At 35.4% G+C, this 26,415-nt stretch overlaps 1 protein-coding gene across 3 annotated transcripts in view; it reads right to left on the reverse strand.

The window, feature by feature from the left end:
- Positions 1-26,415, reverse strand: part of NF1 (neurofibromin 1) — a 250,845-nt gene that overhangs the window by 132,290 nt on the left and 92,140 nt on the right. For 2 of the 3 annotated variants that reach the window (XM_018064270.1, XM_018064269.1), the window contains exons 13-20: positions 25,427-25,561; positions 21,827-21,940; positions 10,587-10,666; positions 8,938-9,061; positions 7,373-7,534; positions 5,986-6,235; positions 5,136-5,209; positions 4,832-4,915 (exon numbers count right to left, since the gene is read on the reverse strand). In XM_018064270.1, the coding sequence (XP_017919759.1) occupies positions 4,832-4,915; positions 5,136-5,209; positions 5,986-6,235; positions 7,373-7,534; positions 8,938-9,061; positions 10,587-10,666; positions 21,827-21,940; positions 25,427-25,561 (1,023 nt within the window). Of the gene's footprint in view, positions 1-4,831; positions 4,916-5,135; positions 5,210-5,985; positions 6,236-7,372; positions 7,535-8,937; positions 9,107-10,586; positions 10,667-21,826; positions 21,941-25,426; positions 25,562-26,415 lie in introns of all 3 variants that reach the window. The other variant, XM_018064268.1, reaches the window with a different exon arrangement.

The following is a 26,415-nucleotide window of genomic DNA, read 5'->3' on the forward strand; positions in this document are numbered from 1 at the left end:
GACACACACTGGGGACTTTCTTGGGAGGCTACTGGAAATGAATTATTTGCTTGTTGGCAATCCAGCATCACTAAATTCAGCTTCAGTACCACAATGGGCACATGGCTGGTGATAAGCTAAGTGCAGATGATGTCAGCTGTGGTAGATACCAGATTAGTGCAAAATCAGAAAAAAATATGGCTGATTTTGATAGTGAAGAATCTGGATGTGAAGAGGAGCTAGCTCAAATTAATTCATAGGCAGAACTAACATTTCACCCCTAACAACATCTTGCCACTGTAGTATCCATTTACCATAAACATCTTAGTTAAGGAACTATAATTCATAAACATCAATTCAACAGTTACCCTTTTAATTAACTATTAGTTAATTTGGATATTGTCTGTAAGAAAGGAAACATCTTGTTAGAATACAATCCAAGATGATGATGCAGTTAAATCTTTCTGGAGGATTAATAAATAAAGCAGAAAAGCTTCCCTGGTATGTTGGTTTACCAATAGATAGATCTAAATGAGATTCACTGAAGGTTGCTCACAAATTTAGGAAACAGGTAAATAGTAATTTAAAAAATTTTTATGCAATAGTCAAAGTACAGTTTGTGTACTCTTTTCAACTAGAAGTTAATTCATAGCATTTAATGTGTCATTATCAACCTATTTTATTGTAATTGTGATTTTCAAGTTACATTTAAAGATATCCCTTACAGGGTTCATATTTTATCACCGTCTTGTTTTTAAACAGTACTTTTTGACACTGTTTTTGATCAGATCATCTCTAACAGAAACAAAGGAGTAACAGTAATATTTATTCTCTTCTTGACTCCAGGAACACAGTAGTGGCTACTCTGTTTTCAATCTACAGGTAAACGTTCTTAAATTGTGTCACCATATATGAAGCAAAATGTTAATGTGATGTTAAAATGAAGCTAATACAACATTTTGATAACAGTACTGTTCTTTCATCTGAGGAATCTTTTGTACCTTGACTTTCATACTGCATAAAGAACTAGGTTAGTGTTTTTTTTCTCTAGGTTGAATTCTGCTGTGTATTTACATACTTCTTATTGGGGCTCAAGTTTCTTGATCTTTAATCGTTCCACTGATTCATTTTCATGTTTTCTTTGTCTAACACTGCTTTGATAATGTTGTTCCATTCTCTGACACAGAGAATTCACTTACTAGCTGAATATATTATACCATATTATATTATATATTTTTCAGCTTAGGTCTCCCCAGGCTTGATATAAATGTCTAATTTTACTGAACATTTAAGTGATTCAAAGTATTTTTTACTAATTGAATTAGAAAAGTATGTACAATATTTTATTTCCTACTTCTGGTCTTTAAAGGGTTATAATTTGAAGAATTCCAATGAAAAAACTGCTTGTTCATGCAGGTATGTATGTGCTCAGTCACTTCTGACTCTTTGTGACCCCATGGACTGTAGCCCACCAGGCTCCTCTGTCCTTGGAATTTTCCAGGCACGAATACTGGAGCAGGTTACCATTTCCTTCCCCAGGGGATCTTCTGGACTCAGGGACTGAACTGGCATCTTATGTCTCCTTCATTGGTAGGTGGGTTCTTTACCACTGCCATCTGGGAAGCCCTCATGCAAGCATAAGAAACCATTTATAGACCCCTGTTAGTAGATCCACTGCCTCATTTGTTACACATTCTTTAAGAGGAAAGCTTTTAATGGTTAGGTGATATTTGATCATTTACATAGATATTATGACAGTTCATTTTATTTCTTTATCTGGCTGCGCTGGGTCTTAGTTGTGTTGTGGCACAAGGTATTTTTGATCTTCACTGCAGGATCTTTAGTTGCAAGAAACAGGATCTTTAGTTGTAGCAGTTCATTTTTAAATGTTAGCTGTCGTCTAAAAGTTTCTGTAAAACTATCAAGCAATTTTTTAATGTGATTATATCCGTTTATATTTCCCATAGGTGCATCACATATCCTGTGACTCAGCAATTCTACTGTGTGCGCCTTACAAAAATACATCAGCAATAAGATCAGCAAAGGACACATTCAAGAATGTTCATAGCAGCACTATTCAAAATAACAATATTGTAATATCCTTCAATTAAAATAAATAAATTAAAAAAAAAAACTAGTCTTTGTATAACTGTCTGATGCCAAAAAGGTACAGAAAGGAAAAATTAAATTCAAGACTGTTGAATAAATAATATATTACAATAACAAAAAATGCACTAGAATTGCACAGAATAGTGTGGCTGAATTTCACAAACATTATGTTGAGTGAAAGAAGCCAGATATTAGAGTATACTTCTATTGTTCTATTCATATACGTTTAACAACAAGAAAATGACTGTATTCAATCAGGATAATGGTCAGTTACTCTTGATCATTAGTGACTGGAAGGAGCACAATGAAAGCTTCTGGGATGCTGGTAATGATTTCTTTCTTGATGTGGGTGCTGACTGCACAAGTATGTTCATCTCCTAATATTTTGCACTGTCATCAATTTACACATATTTTTAAAGTTATGTTATCCTACAATTAAAAAAATCTATGTGAAAGATGCAAAGTAAGTTTAACTAAAAAAAACCCAAACTTAAGATTATATACATTTTTAAGGCACCACTAACATATTTTTATCATAGACTAATATAGTCAACACAGAATATCGAATTTCTTTTTAAAAGCTTTGATTTACATGAATAAACCTTGTAAGCATTACACCAAGTGAAAGAAACCAATCACTATTGACCACACATTGCATGATGCTATTTATATGAAATGTCCAGAACTGGCAAGTCTGCTCACACAGAAAGTAGCTTAATGGCTGCCGAGGGCCAGGGGCAGAGGTGTAGAGGGAGGTTTGGGAATGACAGCTAAAGGGCATGGGTATTAAACTGTGGTGAGGGCTACACAACTTTGAATATATTAAAATCCACATAATTATACATTTTTAAACAGGTGAATTTTACAGTATGTGAATTACATCTCAACAAAACAGCCACAAAAAAAGAAAGCTTTCATTCTAAAGCCACATGTCCATCTTCGAATAATGATATTAGGTGCAGATTTTTGCTTCATAAAAATGTAACTTTTCTTATTCTAATTAAGCATGACAAGAAAAAAACAATGGGAGACTAATGAATTTTTCTAAAACATGTAATAATGAGAACAATATGACCATTTCAAATCAAACATACAGAAATATCAATTGTTAATTTCCAGGGTAACAGATGATAACAGTTGATGGGTGAAATGTTCAAATTTTAAAATTTCATTTAACCTATGGCTCAATCTTCTGGCCACCAGATCCCTTAATTAGAATACCTAATAAAACAGTAAAACCTAGTGTTTCAATTTTAATTCTTTTCTCTACTTCTGTCATTCCTTTCCTGAAAATTCTATGCAATACTCTCATGGAAAAAGAGAAAGAAAAGAGAGAAAAGGAATGGTCTCTATCATAAATCATCTCTAGCTCAGAACTGTCCAGTATTTCTGCAATGATGGAAACATTTATATCTGTACTGTCCAAGATAGCAGTCAATTTCCACATGTGGCTACTCTGTGACAGAGAAACTGAATTTTAACTATATTTAATTATAAGTGAGATTTTAATTTGACTAGTGTCTAGTGGCTACCATTTTAGTGCAGGTTTAGATAAACCACAGCCTTTGACTGTGTGGATCACAATAAACTGGAAAATTCTGAAAGAGATGGGAATACCAGACCACCTGACCTGCCTCTTGAGAAATCTGTATGCAGGTCAGGAAGCAATAGTTAGAACTGGACATGGAACAACAGGCTGGTTCCAAATAGGAAAAGGAGTACGTCAAGGCTGTATGTTGTCACCCTGCTTATTTAACTTATATGCAGAGTACATCATGAGAAACGCTGGGCTGGAAGAAACACAAGCTGGAATCAAGATTGCCGGGAGAAATACCAATAACCTCAGATATGCAGATGACACCACCCTTATGGCAGAAAGTGAAGAGGAACTAAAAAGCCTCTTGATGAAAGTGAAAGAGGAGAGTGAAGAAGTTGGCTTAAAGCTCAACATTCAGAAAAAGAAGATCATGGCATCTGGTCCCACCACTTCATGGGAAAATAGATGGGGAAACAGTGGAAACAGTGTCAGACTTTATGTTTTTGGGCTCCAAAATCACTGCAGATGGTGACTGCAGCGTGAAATTAAAAGATGCTTACTCCTTGGAAGAAAAGTTATGACCAACCTAGATAGCATATTCAAAAGCAGAGACATTACTTTGCCGACTAAGGTCCATCTAGTCAAGGCTATGGTTTTTCCAGTAGTCATGTATGGATATGAGAGTTGGACCATAAAGAAAGCTGAGCACCGAAGAATTGATGCTTTTGAACTGTGGTGTTGGAGAAGACTCTTGAGAGTCCCTTGGACTGCAAGGAGATCCAACCAGTCCATTCTGAAGGAGATCAGCCCTGGGATTTCTTTGGAAGGAATGATGCCAAAGCTGTACTTTGGCCACCTCATGCGAAGAGTTCACTCATTGGAAAACTCTGATGCTGGGAGGGATGGGGGGGCAGGAGGAGAAGAGGACGACAGAGGATGAGATGGCTGGATGGCATCACTGACTCGATGGATGTGAATCTGAGTGAACTCCGGGAGTTGGTGATGGACAGGGAGGCCTGGCATGCTGCGGTTCATGGGGTCGCAAAGAGTCGGACACGACTGAGCGACTGAACTGAACTGAAACCATCAGTCTTACATCTACATACTTATTACACTAAGAGTCACTCACAAAAATATTACTAAAGTGTATGTAGTACATATATTTAGCAGATCAATCAATAGACAAAATCAACTTCACAAACTCACCTGGCCATCTTCCATTTTGGCTTTTGGATAGTTGAGGATTAGTTTTGTAGCTTGTTCCCACTTTGCATGCGTATCTTCCCAAGCCTAAAATGAAAGCAATTACCACTTGAAAGCAACCTTAAACCTAGAGCTAAAAAACCAATCAGTAATAGCTCTCAAACTTGGTGTATATTATAATATCCTACTTATAATACACATCTTAGATTTGCTTCAAAAGCTATTCCTGGTCACATGCACAAAATCCAAGCCTTCGAAAATTCCAGGTGGGGGCCTGGAAAGGATATTTCTGTTGCTAAGGACATACCTCAGTGTTTCCTGCAGTGGGATGCTCAATTCGCCGCAGTAGTGCCATCACTCTTTTCTGAAGTGCTGCTCTTCCTAAGCAAGTGAAAGTAAAAGTGAAGTCACTCAGTCGTGTCCGACTCTTTGCGACCCCGTGGACTGTAGCCCACCATGCTCCTCTGTCCATGGGATTTTCCGGGCGAAAGTACTGGAGTGGGTTGCCATTTCCTTCTCCAGAGGATCTTTCCAACCCAGGGATCGAACCCAGGTCTCCCGCGTTGTAAGCAAGACGCTTTTACCATCTGAGCCACCAGGGAAGTCAAGACAACAGCAAATTAGCCTACTGCACTTAAGAGCCCTGCTTGCCAGTGGAGAATGTGGCAAGCCCAACCCAAAAGGCAGAGGAGGAGGAGGGGAATGAATACTTCAAATGGTAAGGTTGCACACTTCCTTTTACCAGCCTCACAGGAAAGGGGTATTTAAGTTGGTCTCCACAATGTCCTTGGCCTAAAATAGCTATTTCTACCTATACTTACTCATAACATGTGCTAATGTTTTTAAAACTTCACTATATACAGCTGAGGCAGAGTAAACTGTATAATTTATAACTGAAAGCAATTTATACTGTCAGTTTTTAAACAAATGCATATGGCATATTAAAAATTCAGTGAGAAAATAACTTATTCCAAATACTATTTACTTTCACCTTACCTTGTGAAAAAAAAAAAAAAAGGATTTCAGGAAAGGTATTTGAATGAGCCCTGTTAACTTAAAGAAGTATTGATCTTAAACACATGCCTATGTTCCTAGAGTCATCAGGTATGTGATTCAAGGTAGACTGAATTAAAAAAAAAAAATTATGCATGATTTACCTGTTGACATCATATTGCTAACAGAGGCAAATTCCATGAATGTGTTATAGTTGGGCAAGAAGTTGTGTACTGACACTTCATCCACCCCACACCGGATATCTGCTTCCTCACAGAGGTGACGAAAACAGGACATGGCAACCAGAACTGCTTCAGTGTCGGGGCTCCACAGGAACATGTACAGGGCCACTTCTAATTTGGTCTGAGCTTGTCGGCATATTGGTGGGGTTCCACTGCACCCTGCTGCACTATCCTGGGATCAAGAGAGGGAGGCAAATATTTGCAACTTACGTAATTTTATTTACAAAATCCAATAATTCAACAAGCTATGTACCATAGACGTCTGTATACAATAACCCACAAGAGCTTTTCCTCTTTAACCATGATAGAATTTTTACACCTCAAAATATCTTGACTGAGAACTCAAATTATTTGGACCAACATAATACTAGTATCTGTTCAGTTTCTTCAGATTCTATAAATATAGATTAAGTCTAAACTGAACACAAAGAAAATATGCACAGTATAAATCTACTCAATGAAAAATATAATGCACTTCTCAGTCACTCAAAAATGACAAAAGAAGAGCAAGTAACAAGAAATTCTATCTGCCCAGAGGGAAGAAATTAAATAATCATACTGCAAACTGACTGAAAGAAGGACATGAATAAGAAATAAACATGACTGTATGAGGTATATTGGGCTCTGGATAACATATTCTCAAAACACAAAATAGAGAAATTCTCATTTATAAGCCAACATGCAAATTCTGTAGTTAAGACCAATAGAAAATACCACACTGTTGAGTAGTTGTTTTCCTTTGACTGAAGATTATATTGTAAAATAGGGATTTAAAAAAGCTTTGGTCTGCAAAAGAAATTCTATAATGATCTGACATTTTCAGTAGTATTATGATTTATTTTTAAAGGGAATTATGGACACAAAAGTCATGAAAACACTTAATGCATATAACATTAAGCAAAATGCCTTTTTCCCCCAGTAAATCTGTACTTTTTTTTAGTTGATAGAACTTTTAAACTTCTGGGGTATGAATGATCTTTCTTATGGGATAGAGAGTTATAATAATTATAGCTATCAGTTACAGCTTGTAAGTGTCAAATACTCAATCCAGTGCTATTTACACATAATCTCACTTAATTCTCACAATAATTCTGCAGCAGAAATTATTATACCCTTCTAAAGTTGAGGAACTGAGAAACAGATAAGTTAGGAACTTGCCTGAGTGTTCACAAAGAGCAGTAATGAAACTATAAGCTAAGCAGTTCTTTATTATGCTGTATTACCTAGTTGAAATTTACCCAAGTTAATTCAGAAAAAAAGTACAGAGCACAGATGATGATACAGGAAAACTACAAAAGAAGTCCCTTACCATGGATGAATTTCCTTTCCCCTTCCTGAGAGAGGTTCCAGGAGCACAAGTGCGTAGTAATTCATCATGATCCATGGACATTTGACTGGTATTCCCACTTGAAGGAACATCACATCCTACTCCATAAACGATGAGAAAGTGACAGGAACTTCTATCTGCCTGCTAGAAAGGAAAAATAAGTAAGCCTTTTCAAAGTACTCATAGCCAAGAGAGATAAATACTTATATGAGTTGCCTTTCTGTTTAAGATTATCCTGGAAAACCTCTCCTTCCAATTCCTACTCCTCTCACACTGAAAAACATTCTCTAGAAACCCAGTAGTACAAATAATGCTTCCACAGTGTCTCTGAAACTCCTCTCAGTTTTCCACTCTTCAAATACTCAGAATCAACATATCTAGAAATGTAAATTAAGATTTCTAGGTCTGACATCGACACAAGTTAAACATCAACAACATAAATCTACCACACGAAAAATATAATGTACTTTTTAGTCAGTTAAAAACAACAGATTTCCTCTCATACAATACGATCAGGATAATGCGAAGTTGACTCTTTTGAGATTAAATTCCTCTGGACCAGAATTAACACTGGTATATATGCTAAGTACGAGTGACTTCACTAACCAGAGGACAACAAGATTCACTGCTGGATTACTAATGCTTGCATTCTAGAGAATTATACTATAGGCAAGGCATGAAATGCTGAAGTCCAATCTCAATCCTTATCTTTGGCATAAGGCCAAATTCTACTACAGTAACAGATGAAGGTAAACCAGATATGAATAAACCCAACTCACCATTAGCTCATTTCTAAACAGAGAAAATTCAACAAGCTGCATGGCACACTGAAAAGCATACGTATTAGAGACATTTAAGATTTCCCATAGATTTTATCCATTCCAGAAATGGATAAAAGTTTATTGAATCAAGTACTTCTAAAACTATGTCATAACAGAACTTTTTAATTGACTGATTATAGAAACTTGATGTTAAAAGAAACTTAAGGCTCTTCTCTAGCCACCAAAACCTTGTCATCAGGCTTCAATAGTTCAGAATCAAAACTTTTCACTCAACCCTAAGGAAGACTTCTGATATCTTCAAGAGGTAATAACTTTCTCACAGAAATATAAATAAACCTAGATTGGTGGCCCTCAATCTCTTTCCTTCAGCTTCTTCATATATATATATAGATAGATACCATTCTCTGGACTAGCCTAGACATCAGATTCAAGTCTTATGTATGAACTTGAGAGCAGAGACAGCAAATGTTGTTTCTCAATCTTCTTGGTTATAGAAGCCCCACTCCTCCTAGATCTACCCCACAGAATCCTGCTTAACTCGTCTAGACTTTATCAGGATTGTGGCATTAAGGGTAACAGCTCAAAATAATTTTTACTTAAAGTGCTGATTTCTCAGCCACTGTCTCCTGCACGTACATTTCCCCTGAAGACTTTGCAGGAGAGAGGAGATGAATAAGGACTTGATTTGGTAATAAACATTTCCTTAATCTCTCTTCATTACCATTCCAAATATTCTTCCATTTCAACAGATGTCATTTTGCTTACCTTATTTTTAAGAAGAAATTTATTCCTGCAGATCAAAATTTCCCGCAACCATTTGAGAATTTCTGTGCTACTAAGCATTTGATGACTAGTTAATTTCTTGCAAATGTAAAAAAGCATTTGTGAGCTGCAGAAACAAAGTTCACTGTTATCAGCATTGCCAATAAACAACCTAATACAGATAAAGTCAGAATAAAAGAATGGCATTCTCTAATAATGGACAAAGTTTAAAGAAGCTTATCTTCCTTTCCAGGATTTATTTTAGAGAAATGGTTATCAAAATGTTAATAGCACTATAATGAAAGGAAGTATGCAGATTACATTAAAAAAAAAAAAGTACTTCTAAGCCCCCTTCTCCCCCAACCACTTCATCCATGCATCTCATCCTCACAGAGGACTCAAGAAAAATTATAGATCTCTACAGCACAGACTATGTAAACCTAGCGCTCTAGAGCAGGGGTCGGCAAACTGCCTGCAGGCCAAATCCAGTCCATCATTTGCCTTTGCAAATAAAGTTTTAGTGGAACACGGTCACGCTCCACTCTCTCACTGTCTATGGCTACTTTCACGTCCCAAGAGCAGAAGTAAACAGTTATAAAAGAGGCTATCTGGCCCACAAAAACTAAAATACTGACTACTTGGCCCTTTAGAGAAAAAGCTTGCTCATTTCTACTCTAGAGCTGCACTGTCCAACACAGTAACCACAAGTCAGCCACATGTGGCCACTGTGCACTTGAAATATGGCTTGTCTAAACTGAGATGTCCTGTAAGTATGAAACATCCCAAATTTTGAAGACTTTAGAAAAAAGAACATAAAATCTTATTAATAACTTTTATATTGATCAACATATTAAAAATATTCTCTCTCTCTCTATATATATATATAGACACACACACACACTGGGTTTAAAAATATATTATTAAAATTAATTTTACCTGTTTATTTTTTTAATGAGGCAACTAGAAAAATTTAAATTACATATGTGGTTCACATTACATTACTATCAAAGAGCACTGCTCCAGAATCTAGGATTTAACTCAGCTGCCAAGTGACTTGGTGTACCCAGTTCTACAAGATAATAACAAAACCTGAGGTTTACACACTTACATTTTCCTCAGTGAGTTACCCCTATGCTCACTGAAAGGTAATAATTCATATAACCAAGGAAATAAATTATAAAATTATATATACATACAATTTTGCCTTCTAAGCAGATACTCATTATATTAATTCATCCACAAAAAACACCAGTATTATTGAAAACATGAGATTATAGTCTAAAAAACTGAAACAAACTATTAATATTTAAAACTTTAACACTCTAAGCTTATAAATGATAAAAATCAATTTAAAACACAGTTTAAACATACAAAAATCTGAAATAGCAGAAGACATACCAAATACTACTACTTATGGTTGGGTAATGAAATTTAGCACAATTTTTAAAAATTTATTTTCTAATTTGCTGTGACAATGTTCTTACAGTTAAAATACGAAATAACCTAATAATTTCAAGTCAAATAAAATACAAAATCATAAAACATCTGGCAGTATAAGTGAATAAAGTTAATAAACCAAGTATATAGAGTTAATACTTAAAGACAAAAATATTAAAAATTTAAGTTGAATTAAAAAATAAGGGTGTGTATACCTAATTTCCCAAAATGTTTCTACAGGAGCATCAGGATTCCACAAATCAATGCTATCTAACTGATGAAGAACCAGCAGAGCCTGAATTTAAAAAAAAAGAGAGAGAAGACTTACTCAAAAAAATATCTGGTAAACCTAACACTGGAGTATTTATTTTACAAATACTGACAAACTGAGCTACTTAATTATAGCCTCAACATGCAGTGTAAGGCACAAGAGGAAAGCTCTGAAGAACCCAAATCTCTAGGGATTATATATACAAAATGAAGTCACTTTATTCCTCTCATTGTTACTTTAAATGGCATGTACACATAAGTTAAATACTGATGACTTTAGAATAGCAATATACATGTGTAAAAACTGCTGTAAGACACAAATAATATGATTTCACTGAGCATCAAAGAACTCTATGGAAAATAAAATTAACCCCCAAAGAAGGCGAGCTCTCCAAAACTAATACACACAACATTTTACTTCTAGGTCACAAGTTAAAAGTAGAAGTTATCTTGTTTGCCAAAAATTCTTAGAACAGAAAGGTCAAATTATTTTTCAAAAAGGAGAAAGGGGGAGGAAAACAGATTTTTGCATTGCACAGAGATTATTCATCCTAAAATATTGCGACTGACTATAGAACTGAAATGGATTTGGCTCACACAACAGTAACAGGAATATACAACTAATACACAGAAACACTGCTATGAAATGAATCAATGCCATCAAAAGTACAGGGAGTAGAACTAGACTCTTCCTTCAAACCAACCCTATCTTAACTCCAATAGGTTAAGTTCACAATGCTTCCCCCAGACGCACATTACTGAGCTCTGCACATTCCTCTCAGTCCTTGGTCAGCGGATTTGGAGATTCTTGACTCCTCTCTAAAGCTTTGTATTAAAACTCCAATGAAATACTGTTTGGAACACATAATGAGAACTGATTTCTTCTCTTAAAATCAAATCAAATGAATAAACTGCAAATAGAGCTCCAATGATAACCTGTGCAAATAAGCTGCAATGACTCCCTTTAAATTAGAGGAAAAATATGTAAATTTCTAACCTTGGACAACTTTATAACTCCAAAAGCTATAAATGGAATAAAGATCAGACCTATATTATCTTATTTCAAATACTTCACTGTAATTATTTTGAGATATTTACTGAAAACGGAAATGCACTGTGAAAATCTTCAAAAATTATATGTTATACCTCTCATATCAAGGAAAAACAACACAAATTAACATTTAATTTTTGTCACTAACATGCACAAACTTAGTACTATTTACTGACATTTTTAGTTTAAGTAGCAAATTCTCTAACATTTTGTTTTAACATTTTTTTTTTAATACTCAAAGAAAATCTATTAGCTTTTTCTCTCCCTCAGTGGTTATTTTCCTTTTCATGTTCCTTTCTATTTTAAAACTTTCCACATATAATTTTAACAAAATTGTATAATAGTATACTCATTTGACATTTCATAATTTTCCACATTGCTATGTGACCTGCATGGTTTAATGGATGCTTAATAGTTCACCAAGTTGAAATATCATCCTCTTGCTATTGAATATGAACATATTCTCTTACTAGTGAATATTTAAATTTCCCCTTATGTTCTATTATAACTAAGAGCAGTAACCATATATGTGTGCAGCTTTTTCCTTTTCATTTATATTCACAGGATTAAAAAATTACAGGAATGGAATTATTTGGACAAAAAAAATGACATTTGTATGGCTCCTGCCAAATACTGTCAAAGAACTTTCCAAAAAGAATGCAAAGAATATACCTGTTTATAGAACCAACAGCAATGCACACAAATATTAGTTTGGTGCAAAAGTAATTGTGGTTTTTACATTGCTGAACTTTGTTGTCTGACATTAGAATACATTCTTAAATAAATGTGGTTATGTTACACATCATTTTAATGTGCATTTCTTGCTTTATGTTTTTTTGCTAATGACATTACTTGCTGTTGATATTTATTTTAGACTATAGAAATGATGTTAGACAAAATGCAAATTTGAGTTATTATTTTATTCACATTCAAAATGGGTTGTAAAGCAGTGGAGACAACTTGCAACATTAACAATGCATATGGCCCAGGAACTGCTAATGAATGTTCAGTGCAGGGTGCTTCAAGAAGTTTTGCAAAAGAGACAAGAGCCTTGAAGATGAGGAGTGCAGTGGCTGGCCATCAGAAGTTGACAATGACCAACTGAGAGCAATCATCAAAACTGATCCTCTTACAACTACATGAGGAGTTGCCAAAGAACCCAACGACTCTGTGACTGATTGGCATTTAAAGCAAATTGGAAAAGTGAAAAAGCTCTATAAGTGGGTGCCTCATGAGCTGACTGCAAATCAAAAAATCATTTTGAAGTGTCATCTTCCCATATTCTGTGCAAAAACAATGAACCATTTCACAATCGGATTGTGGCATGCGATGAAAAGTGGATTTTATATGACAACTGGTAATGACGAGCTCAGTGGTTGGACCTAGAAGCTCTCAAGCACTTCCCAAAGCCAAACATGCACCAAAAAAAGGTCATGGTCACTGTGTGGTGGTCTGCTCCCTATCTGATCCACACAGCTATCTGAATCCTGGTGAAACCATTACATCTGAGAAGAATGCTCAGTAAGTTGATGAGATGCACCAAAAACTACAACATCTGTAGCCAGTATTGGTCAACAGAATGCGCCCAATTCTCTACTACAACGCCTAAACACACATTGTACACCAATGCTTCAAAAGTTGAACAAACTGGGCTAAGAAGTTTGGCCTCATCCACCATATTCACCTGACCTCCTGCCAACCAACTACCACTTCTTAAAGCAACTCAACAACTTTTTGCAGGGAAAATGCTTCCACAACCAGCAGGAGGCAGAAAATGCTTTCTAAGAGTTCATCAAATCCCTAAGCACAAATTTTTATGCTACAGGAATAAAAAAACTTATTTCTCATTGGCAAACAAGATTGTAACGGTTCCCATTTTGATTAATAAAGATGAGTTTGAGCCTTGTTATGACAGGGAAGCCTGCTATGCTGCAAGCCATGGGGTCGCAAACAACTGGACGTGACTTAGTGACCAAACAACAACAATAATGATTTAAAATTCACAGTCCGAAACCACAGTTATTTTTATAACAACTTAATACAAACAACGGGTATCTAACAATGAGTGCTGAAACATCTTTGGCAAAATAAAGCATGATAAATAATGAAGTAGTAAATCTTAAATATATAGTTTAATGAGTTTTCACAATAGTATATATCCCATATAACCAACACTGAGACCAACAGTATCAACACTCAGAAGCCTTTTGCACATTCCTTTCCAGTCATCAGCTCTTGACAAAAGCAGCCACTGTTCAGACTTCTATCGCCATAGATACCTCTGCCCGTTTCTGAACTTTATATAAAGGGAATCATACAGCATGTTCTCTTTTGTGTTTGACTGTTTTCACTCAATATCATGTCTGTGAGATTCAGGCATGCTTTGCACTTAGCATTAGCTTATTCTTTTTGCATTGCTGTAATCAATGGAATGAAATAATCCAAATTATTTATCTCTACTGTTTATAAATGTCTGAGCTGTTTACAGCTTTTTCAGTTCAGTTCAGTCGCTCAGTTGTGTCCGACTCTTTGTGAACTCATGAATCGCAGCACGCCAGACCTCCCTGTCCATCACCAACTCCTGGAGCTTACTCAAACTCATGTCCATCGAGTCGGTGATGCCATCCAACCATCTCATCCTCTGTTGTCCCCTTCTCCTCCTGCCCCCAATCCCTCCCAGCATCAGGGTCTTTTCCAATGAGTCAACTCTTCACATGAGGTGGCCAAAGTATTGGAGTTTCAGCTTCAGCATCAGTCCTTCCAATGAACACCCAGGACCGATTTCCTTTAGAATGGACTGGCTGGATCTTCTTGCAGTCCAAGGGACTCTCAAGAGTCTTCTCCAACACCACAGTTCAAAAGCATCAACTCTTGGGCGCTCAGCTTTCTTCACAGTCCAACTCTCACATCCATACATGACCACTGGAAAAACCACAGCCTTGACTAGATGGACCTTAGTCGGCAAAGTAATGTCTCTGCTTTTTAATATGCTATTACACCTTTTTGGAATATTATAAATTATGCTATTAATATTTTACATGTGTCTTTTGGTAAACACACTTGTTGGATATATACCTAGGAGGAGAATTGCTAAGGTGTATGTTTAGCTTTTGTAGATACTGCAAACCAATTTTTAATGATGGCTATACTATTCTTTTATTAGCAGAATATGAATAAAAACAAAGTACAGTTGACTCTTGAACAATGAGGAGGTTAGGGGTGCTGACTCCCCATGCAGTAATAAAAACTTACATGTAACTTTTGACTGCCTAACAAGTTAACTACTGATAGTCTACTATTGACTGGAAGCCTCACCAATAACAGAGTTGTTAACACACATTTTTGTATGTCATATGTGTTATATACTATATTTTTACAATAAAGCTAGTAAAAACAAAATGTTGCTAAGAAATCATAAAGAAAATACATTTAAAGTGCAGTACAGTATTTATCAACATTGTAAGTTTACTTCATGTTTACAAGCTGCATCAACTTTTCCTATAACAATGATGGCATCTTCGATAGTGTAATCCTTCTGGGCTTTCATGATGTTCTCTTTACTGGGGTTCTCTTCCATAGTGTCGACAACCCTTTCCATAGAATACCATGTGTAATGAGCCTAAAAAGTCCTTATGAACTCCTGATCTAGAAGCTGAATTAGAGACATGTTTTGGGCAATGAGACCACTTTGACATCTTCAGTGTTAAACTCATGGGGTTCTGGGTGGCCAGGGGCACAGTCCAGTATCATAAGAATTTTAAAAGGCAGTCCATTACTGGCAAGATACTTCCTCACTCCAGTAACAAAGCATTGATGGAACTAATCCAAAAAATGATCCTCAATGTGCAGGCTTTCTTATACAACTAAAAGACTAGCGACTGGTATCTTTCTTTTCCTTTCCAGCGTTGGAAGTTAGAAGCCTTGCATTATAGATTAGGGCAGTTTTGATCATACAGCATTTGCACAAAGCAGTAGAGGTAAGCCTATCCCTTCCTACCTTAAATCGTGGTGCTTATTTCTCTTCCTAATAAATGTCCTTTGTGGCATTTTTTTCCCCGCTAGAATAAGGCACTTTTTATCCACATTATAAACCTGTTTAGGTTGATATCCTTTTCCACCAATAATTTTCTTAATGGAGTCTAGGAACCCATCTGCTGCCTTGTGGTCAGAAGCTGCTTTTCCTTTATCTTGACATTTTTAAAGCCAAACCTCTTTCTAAAACTAAGAAGCCATCCTTTGCAGGCATTACATTGTCTGGCTTTAGATCCTCCACTTTCCTTTTGCTTCAACTCGTCACATAAAGACTTCACTTTTTCTCAAACCACACTGAAGTCAATAGGTATACCTTTCTTATAGCAATCCTGCATCCACATAAAAGTTGTCTTTTGAATATGACAGACATTCAATAAAAAGGACAAGGTTTCATGCCTACTGGAGTAGCTGCAGCAACAGCTTCATGATTTCCATTTTTCTCCCTCAACAGTCTGTATGTTGGATTCATTTATCTTGAAATGGCAGACAACCACAGCTGCATATCTCAATCTACAGCACATGTCAAACAATTCAACTTCTTATAATGTCATGACTTTTCTCTGCTCTCATCACTAGTGCACTCTGTGTAGGTCACAAGGTATGGTACTGCACCAAACATGATGAAAAATACATGAGAACCCAAGAGATCATTTTTTGCTGATATACAATTTAGTGGGAGAGGCAAACTTCTCAGAGAACATTTTAAGCAGATACAACACTTGAGCTCACCCAAGAGTAACAAAACACAGATATGTAGTTATTACAGTAGTATAGTATGTACTACAGTTAACATTATGCAGCTAGGATTTTTTATTTTTTGGCCACACCAGGTGGCACATGGGATCTTAAATTCCCTGACTAGGGATCAAACCCAAGACCCTGCATTAGAAGGGCAAAGTCTCAACCACTAAATCGCCAGGGAAATCCTCTATGCAATTATGATTTAACACTGCATCTTTACATTTGCTTACATTTCTTTTGACTGTGAAAGACACCATGTACAGTCTGTAAGCTTTTGTAAATTTTAACTTTTTATAGTATATTTATATATATTTTATATAGTAAATGATAATATTTGGATAAACAACAAGGTTTACTGTATGGCATAGGAAACTATATTCAATATTATGTGATAAAACATAATGGAAAAGAATATTAGAAAAATAATGCATATATGTAAATTGAACCACTTTGCTGTATAGCAGAGATTAACATATTATAAATCAAATATATTTCAATTAGTGAAAGTCAGTCAGTCGTGTCTGACTATGACCCCCATGGACTACACGGTCCATGGAATTCTCCAGGCCAGAATACTGGAGTGGGTAGCCATTCCCTTCTCCAGGGATATTCCCAACCTAGGGATTAAAACCAGGTCTCGTGTTGCAGGCAGATTCTTTACCAGCTGAGCCACAAGGGAAGCCCAAGAATACTGGAGTGGGTAGCCTATCCCTTCTCCAGCAGATCTATCCAACCCAGGAATCAAACCAGGGTCTCCTGCATTGCAGGTGGATTCTTTACCAACTGAGCCATCAGGGAAGCCAAAAAAAATTTTCTTTTAATTTTTGCAATATTTCAATTAAAAAAGGCAAAAAGATGTAATAAATGATCCCCCACAAAATGATAATATAGACTGGTATCCAGATATATTCTATGCCATGACATACCTTTTCTTAATTGTTTTGATACTGCGAGGCCAGCAATTCACCTGCAGGTTTTTTCAAACTGTCACAAATACACAAAAGTGTTTTCAATATGTCCAAAAAATCTGCATATAACTGGACCTGCACAGTTCACACTCATGCTGTTCAAGGGTCAAAATCACTTGATATTTCATAAAGCTTTCTGTTATTTGCTATCTAGCTTAATTTCAATATAGTCATAAAAAAATTCTGAATGATTTGAATCCTTCAGAATTTGTATGACCCTTACTCAAGATATACTAAATATCCCACATGTACTTGAAAATAAAATGCACTTATTGAATGTAGTTCTCCATATGTGTCAAATAGGTCAAATTTGATAATCATGTTTTTCAAATCTTCTATCCTTACTATTTGTTTGCTGGCTTATTCTATCAGATATTGAGAAAGGTATACTTAAGTATCTCGCTATAACTATGTCTATCTGTCCTTTCACATGTTTTTATATTATATATTTAGAAATTTTATGTATTTTTGCTTTTTATATTTTAAATCTTTGTTATTAGACTCACATAAAGGTTTATTTTTAGATGGATTGGACCCTTTTGTAATAATATGATGTGTCTCTTTATCATCCAACAGAGAATAACCTAAATACATAAAGCAAATATCAACAGATATAAAGGGAGAAAGTGACAGTAACACAATAATAGTAGGTGATTCTGACACACCGTTTACATCAATGGACAGATCATCCACACAGAAAGCCAATAAGGGAACACTGGCCTTAAACAACACGTTAGACTAGATCAACAGATATACAGAAAACATTCCATCCAAAAGAGCAGAATACACACTCCTTTCCAGGTGTACATGGAACAGGGATATTCCCAAGATAGATAGTCTCCAAGATAGATCACATGCTAGACCACAAAACAAGTCTCAATAAATTTAAGAAGACTGAAATCATATCAAGATTCTTTTCCAACCACAACACTATGAGACTAGACATCAAGGGAAAACATACGGAAAGCACAGACATATGGAAGTTACCAATGGGTTACTGATGAAATCAAAGAAATAAAAAGATACCTGCAGACAAATGAAAATGAAGATGCAAGGATCCAAAACCTATGGGATGCAGCATAAGCAGCTCTAAGAGGGAAGATTCCCCCTAGTGCTAAGAGGAAGCCTAGCCCAGGAAACTAGAAAAACCTGAAATAGACAAGTTAGACCTAAAGAAACGAAAAGAACAAACAAGACCCAAAGTTAGTAGAAGAAAATCATAAAGATCAGAGCAGAAATATTTAAATAGAGACTAAAAAAAAAAAAAGATCAATGAACCTAAGAGTAGTTCTTTGAAAAGATAAAACTGATAAACTTTTAGCCAGATTCATCAAGAAAAAAAAGGAGAGGGCCTAAAATATAAAATCAGAAATGAAAAAGGTGAAGCTGTATTTCTGGCATCACAGAAATACAAAGGATCATAAAAGATTACTATGAATAGTTACATGTTAATAATATGGATACTCTAGAAAAAAAAAAACAAATTCCTAGAAAGGTACAATCTTCAAGACTGACTCAAGAAGAAACAGAAAATATGAACAGACCAATCACCAGTAATGAAACTGAATCAATAATAAAAAAATTCTCAACAAACAAAAGCTCAGCACCAGATGGTTTCAGAGGTGAATTCCACCATTTAGTGAAGAGCTAACAACTATCCTTCCCAAACTATTGCATAGGAAAGACTGCTTCCTCCCTCATTTTACGAAGCTACCATCACCTTGATACCAAAATGAGACAAATATATCACCAAAAAATTGTAGGCCGATATCACTGATGAACACTGATGTAAAAACTCTCCACTAAGTATTAGCAAAAAATTAGCAAAATACATTAAAAGGATCACACACCATGATCAAGTGGGATTTATCCCAGGGATGTAAGAATGTTTTAATATCTACAAATCAGCCAATGTGATACACCACATTAACAAACTGAAAAATAAAAATCCTACAACCATCTCAATTGACACAGAAAAAGCTTTTGATAAAATTCAACATCAATTTGTGATCAAAAACAACTCTCTAGAAACGGGGCATAGAGGGAACACACCTCAACAAAGGCCATTTACAACAGACCCACAGCTAACATCATATTCAATGGTGAAAACCTGAAAGCATTTCCTTGTAAAATCAAGGGAAAAAGACAAGGATGCTCATTCTTGCCAGTTTTATTCAGCACAGTTTGGAAGTCCTAGTCACAGCAATCAGAGAAGAAAAAGAAATTAAAGAAATCCAAATTGGAAAGGAAGATTAAAACTGTCACTGTTCACAGATGACATGATACACATAGAAAATCCTACAGACAACTACTAAAAAACTATTAGAACTCATCAACAAATTCAGTAAAGTTACAGGGTGCAAAATTAATATACAGAAATCTGCCACATTTCTTTATACTAATTATGAAATACTAGAAAGAGAAATTCATGAAACAATCCCATTTACCAATGCATCAAAAAAAAAAAAGCTATATACCTTGGAATAAACCTACCTAAGGAGGCAAAAGACCTATACTCCAAAAGATTAAAAGACACTGGTCAAAGAAATTGAAGATAACACGCAGATTGATAGATACACTATGATCTTGGGTTGTAAGAATCAATACTGTTGGAATGACTATACTGCCGAAAGCACTCTATAGATTTAATGCAATCCCTATCAAAATACCAATGGTATTTTTCAGAGAATCAGAAAAAAATAATTTCAAAATTTGTATGGAAACACAAAGGATCCAAAAACGCCAAAACAAACTTGAGAAAGAACAGATCTGGAGGAATCATGCCCCGTGACCTTGGACTGTACTACAAAACTACAGTCATCAAAACAGTATGGAACTAGCACAAAACCAGATACACTGATCAATGGAACAGGATAGAGGACCCAAAAATAAATCCATGCACTTACGGTCAAACTATGACAAAGGGGACAAGAATACACAATGAAGAAAAGACAGCCTCTTCAATAAGTGGTGCTGAGAAAACTGGACAGTTATTTTCTTTATATAAAATAAGGAAATCAGAACATTCTCTAACACAATACATAAAAATAAACTCAAAATGGATTAAAGACTTAAATGCAAGACCAGAAACCATAAAACTCCTAGAGGAAATATAAGCAGAACACTCTTTGACATAAATGGTAGCAGTATTTTTTTTAGATCTGTCTCCTAAAGCAAGGGAAGCAAAAGTAAACAAATTGGACCTAATCAAACTTAAAAGCTTTTGCACAGCAAAGGGAACCATTGACAAAATGCAAAAACAGCCTACTGAATGGGAGAAAATATTTGCAAATTATGACTGATAAGAGATAATATGACTGATAATATTCAACATACATAAATAGCTTATACAATTCAACATAAAAAAAAAAACCCAACAACACAATTTTTTTAAATGGGCAAAAGAACTGAATACACAGGTTTTCAAAGAAGACATACAAATAGACAACAGGCATATGAAAAGATGCTCAACATCACTGATCATCAAGGAAATGAAAATCAAAACCACATAAGATGTTACTTCACACCTGTCAGTATGGCTATCATCAAAAAGAACACAAGTAACAAACGACAGCAAGAGCATGGAGCAAAGGGAACCCTTGTACATTGCTGGCAGGAATGTACATTGGTACAGCCACTGGAGAGCACAGTGTGGGGGTTCTTTAGAAAAACTAAAAACAGAACTACCATATAAGCCAGCAATTCCACTTCTGGGTATATATCCATAAAACTAAAAACACTAATTAGAAAAGATACATACACCCCAATGTTTGTAACAGTATTATTTACAATTCCCAAGATACCAAAACAACCTAAGTGTCTATCAATGGACATATGAACGTGTCTTTATATTCAAGAATGTATAAAGATGTGCGGTGTGTGTGTACATATACACACACACACACACACACACACATACAATAGAATACTACTCAGTCATTAAAAAAAGAAAGAAATTTTGCCATTTGCAGCAACACAGACGGACTTGGTGGACATTATGCTATATGAAATAAGTCAGAGAAAGACCATGTGATACCACTTACATGTGGAAACTGAAATATCCACAAACTAGTGAATATAACAAAAAAGAAGCAGACTCACAAATATAGAGAACAAACTAGTGGTTACCAGTGGAGGGAGTTCCGGGGGTGCTCAATACAGCTATTGGGGAGTGGAAGGGACAAACTGCTGGATGTAAGGTAGGCTCAAGGATGTACTGTACAACATGGGGAATACAGGCAATATTTTGTAGCAACTCTAAATGGAAAGTAACCATTAAAAGCTGGATAAAAAATTCCAAAGGAAAAAAATTTTAAGGAATAGACTTAAAAAAATGAGAATCTACATAGTTACAATATTACATTCAAGAGCCTAGAATTCATTTTCCCCTTACCTCCATTGCTTCCTGAGCAATCTCTGGCATGTGTGACTGAGGGACCAGTTGGACAAGCCCTGTAATTAATTCTGCAGTACTGCCTTGGGTTTCAGGCCCCTGTTTTCTTGGATTCTGCAAAGAAAAAAGCAAATTTCAATTAAAAACAAAATCACAGGACAGGGCCCAAAGGGTGGAGGGAGTGGAGACTGACTGCTAATGGGTTTTAGGTTTATTTTTGAGGTGATAAAATGTTCTAGACCTAGATAGCGGTGATGGCTACACAACCCTGTATACATACCAAAACCCAGAGAATTGTCACTTTAAAAAGGCAAATTTCATCATACGTGAATTTTACCTCAAAAATAAACACTATAAGGTTTTTTAAAGTTAAAAAGCTGCTTTGAGGGAGATGGGAGGGGGGTTGATGATGAGGGGCCACATGCGTACCCGTAGCTGATTCATGTCAATGTATAGCAAAAACCACCACAATATTGTAAAGTGATTACCCTCCAATTAAAATAAATAAACTAACTTTAAAAACTGCTCTTGTTAAGAATTCTCTTAATCTACATCTATACTTCTTCATTAATGTAAATAATATCCAGAGAAAATTCTAATTAAAACAAAAACTAGGTACTAGCTTTTCATAAGAAATTATATCAATAATAGGAGAAATAAATTTTTTTCAACAACACTACATTGACTAAATAATATATCTCTGATTTGGAACTTACGGTTTTGGATCTCAAAACTATTGCGAGGAAAGGCAAAGTACATGCATGCTTGATGAGAACAACAGTTATCCCGTGTTGCCCTTTTGTCCAATACAAGGACCTAACCACATTCACATAACACTAGTAATATTAGTGTTAATGTTAATCCACACCTCCAGATACCCATACTTCAGGCTTTTTCACAGTAGAAAGACATTGTATACAAAGCAAAATGGTATATATAAATGTGAATGTCTACCTACTTACAGAGACTAAAATGCTTCCTTGTAACTTGGAAGAATCTATTTCCATCTCAAGCATATATGGTTCATTTAAGTGAAGCCAATACAACTAGTGCCCTTATTTTATTTTGCTAACGCCCTTACCCTCGTGCGCATGTGTGTGTATTTATGTATCAGAAAATAGGCCATTTTGAACTTTATATATATATATATAATTTCAATTAAAAACAAAAGGTATAAAGGACAGCATCAAAAATAATCTGATCAACAAGTTTAAACTGCAAATGAAAAAGAACTATGAAGCTACATGCTGGTATGAGCACCTGTAACAGGAAAATGTGGTATAATTAGGAATGCTTCCTTAGGGCTGTGATAACAGCTCAGAATTAGTAGGAATTACTTTGTAAAGAGGAGAGGGAAGCATATTGTAGGCAGAGGAACTGCAAGTGCATAGACAGGCAGGAAGGAATGTAGTAAGAGGGAGTGAAAGGCAGGCCATCCTAACTAGGGGAAAGAAGACAAATGTAACTCTAGATGCTGCAGAGGTGACTGGTGGGAGTCAGAAGCTGCCTGGCCTTATAGGTCTATCAGGAGTTTAGTCTCTACCCTCAAAGCTATTTCAATCAAAAGATTTTAAGCTGGGCAAAAAGCATAATATTTGCTTTTTTCACTGTAACTTTAGTGGACAGAAATGATTAAAAGAAAGCAGGAAATGATGTAAGCTGAACAACTAGGAAGCTTGAAAAATTCGGAGTAGTATGATTTAAGATAGAGATAGTAGAGACAGAAGACAATAAAAACACATTACTTTAAAATATCATGATTGAGATCATTTAATAGTTATTCCTATATTTATCCTACTTACAAAGATTTAGATTTTTTACAGGTAAAAATATACAATAATCAAATTATTTACAATGAATCTTTCACTATTTTAACTTACCTTTCATTACTCTGAGAAAAGTTGTTTAACCACTAGATGGCAGCAAAGAAAATAATTTCAACTTTGATCTGTTTCTGCCTGCTAATTTCAAACTTGGAAAATAGTATGTTTTGCTTAAATTCTTACTCCTGTGTTAAAATATTTAACACAGAAGGCACTGGTGACTTTGATGCATTCTTTGATCCTGAGTTACGCCATGCAGAGTGATGCTAATATATGACATGCATGATGAAATAACACCTCAAGTAATGTGTGCTACGTAACAAAGAAATGAGGGGAAAAGGTATTTCACTCCTTTTATAAAGTCTTAATGATAGATTTTAAGACTTTTTCCATACCAAAGTTCTAACAATTTCTTCTATCAGACTTCCAACTTTGGATGGGCTTTTCAAAGAGTTCAAAACAACATAGGCCATTCTGGGGGTCACTAATCCTTTTGGGAATTGTTTCTCCTCCCTCTCTCAGAAAAAAATATTTTTTAAATTCAGGGGTTTCAAAGAACTCTTGAAACTATGAACATCAGTTTATAGACTTCTACAGTATAGTAATTTGAAAAATATACCATCAAAATTAAAAGTATACTTAGCACTTGAGCCTGTTACTCAAAGCAGCAGGAAATTGTTTTAGATACTGTTTTCCCAGGACTGGAAAATTCCACAGAGGTTAAATATGTTATGCTATGAGCTTCAAAATACATTTCTGCTATGTTTGGGGCATTAATAATATTAATGTTAACTGTATTTTAATAATAGTAATAACATCCTAACATTTATGTAGTACTCATTAAACATTCATTCTGCATTGTTCCTAAGAGCATGACATGTAATATCTCAGTCTGCTTAACAATACGAATTATTATCATTATCACAATATTTCAAACAAGAAAACTAAAGCACATGGATTTCCTTGGTGGTCCAGTGGTTAAGACTCCACACTTTCAAAGCAAGGGGCGTGCGTTCAATCCCTGGTTAGGGAACTGGTTCAACCCCTGGTCAGGGAACTAAGATGCTGCACGACCCGTGGTGTGGTCAAGAAGAAAAAGAAAACTAAAGCATAGAGAGGTTAAGTCACCCAAATCACATAGCTAATCAGTCTCCAGAGGCCATGCTTTTCAGCATTTCATATAACTACCACTCATTTTCATTTGTTAGTTCTAAATCATCTTGTGTATTACAGTAATGCTCTCAGGAATTTAATACCATCTCAGGCTGTGACCTGATACTTGAGTGCTAACCATACTCATTTTTATCTCTTCTTCCTCCCAATACAGTATAGGCAGGAAAAGTCAGTGATAATAAAAGGCTGATGACACGAAGAAATAAGGATAGAAGAGCCCAATTTTTAGGCAACAGAGATTGGAGACTTAAAAAAAAAAGACAGACATAGGAAGCACTTGACTTATAGCTGCTTCAGTAGATCCAAACCCCATCCTAGGATTATATCTGAAAAATACATAATCTGGTAGCAGGGTATGGACAGAAGATCTCACCAAAATGTTAGTTTAATGACAGGAGAAAATAAGGCAAAAGAGTAAGAGCTGATCTAATTATATTAGTAATCTCTAAAAGTTCACTTTCTTAGGAATGTCAGGTTTCACGTACGATCAGGAAGGTTCAGTAAGTGTTCTTGAGCTAACAATCATCTTCAAGGTTTTGGCATTTCAGTTAAACCAAATTAAGTTAGTATAATAATTTCAAGGCATTATATAAAAACTACTCACACAAAGCAAGAGCTTCGGATCTGCATGAATTAGTTTCACCATGGACAAGAGAAGATACTTATAGCTTCTTGTCTCCAGGTCTGTAGGTTTTTCTTTAAATTTAAGGCTTGTTACTTTTTCTTTAAATGTAAGACTCTAAAAACAAAAACATGACATTCACCTTCTAAGAATCAGACATCAGAATCATGATAATAGCTATTCAACATTTTCAAATAAATCTATTTTTTAAAAAACTTCGAAAAATAAAGGGACATATTGTATAGCACCAAATGTGTTATTAGTAGAAACATTCAGTAGAGAGTATAAGATTAACACAATCAAGCTTAAAAAGCAAACGAAAAGTATTTCTGCAACACCTATATTGTTCTTATTTTTGTTACCATTATTCAAGATCTAAGTTGTATCTGACTCTTTGCAACCCCATGGAGTACAGCACGGCAGGCTCCCTGGTCCTCCACTATCTCTGAGGTTGCTCAAATTCATGCCCACTGAGTCAGTGATGCTATCTAGCATGCCATCCTCTGGCACCCCTTTCTCCTTCTGCCTTCCATCTTTCCCAGCATCAGGGTCTTTTTCAGTGAGTCGGCTCTTCATATCAGGTAGCCAAAGTATTGGAGCTTCAGCTTTAGCAACAGTTCTTCCAATGAATATTCAGGGTTGATTTCCTTTAGGATTGACTGATTTGATCTCCTTGCTGACCAAGGGATTCTCAAGTCTCTTCCAGCACCACAACTCGAAAGCATCAATTCTTCAGTGCTCAACCTTCCTCTTACATTATTCTTATATAATCTTATATACATTCTTATATAATCTTGCAATAAGTTTAAGTGAAAATCTGCTAAAATACTAAAATCTTTAAAATAAGGTTGGTTGACTTCTATGTTAAAAACAATTTTCCAAATGTTAAAACAGGGATAAAATATTTATTCTATAGCTCTCACAGATACAGTGAGCAACTCATGTAATAAAATATCTCATATATATATAAA

The sequence above is a fragment of the Capra hircus genome, chromosome 19, assembly GCF_001704415.2.
Source record: "Capra hircus breed San Clemente chromosome 19, ASM170441v1, whole genome shotgun sequence".
In the NCBI taxonomy this organism is placed as follows: domain Eukaryota; kingdom Metazoa; phylum Chordata; class Mammalia; order Artiodactyla; family Bovidae; genus Capra; species Capra hircus.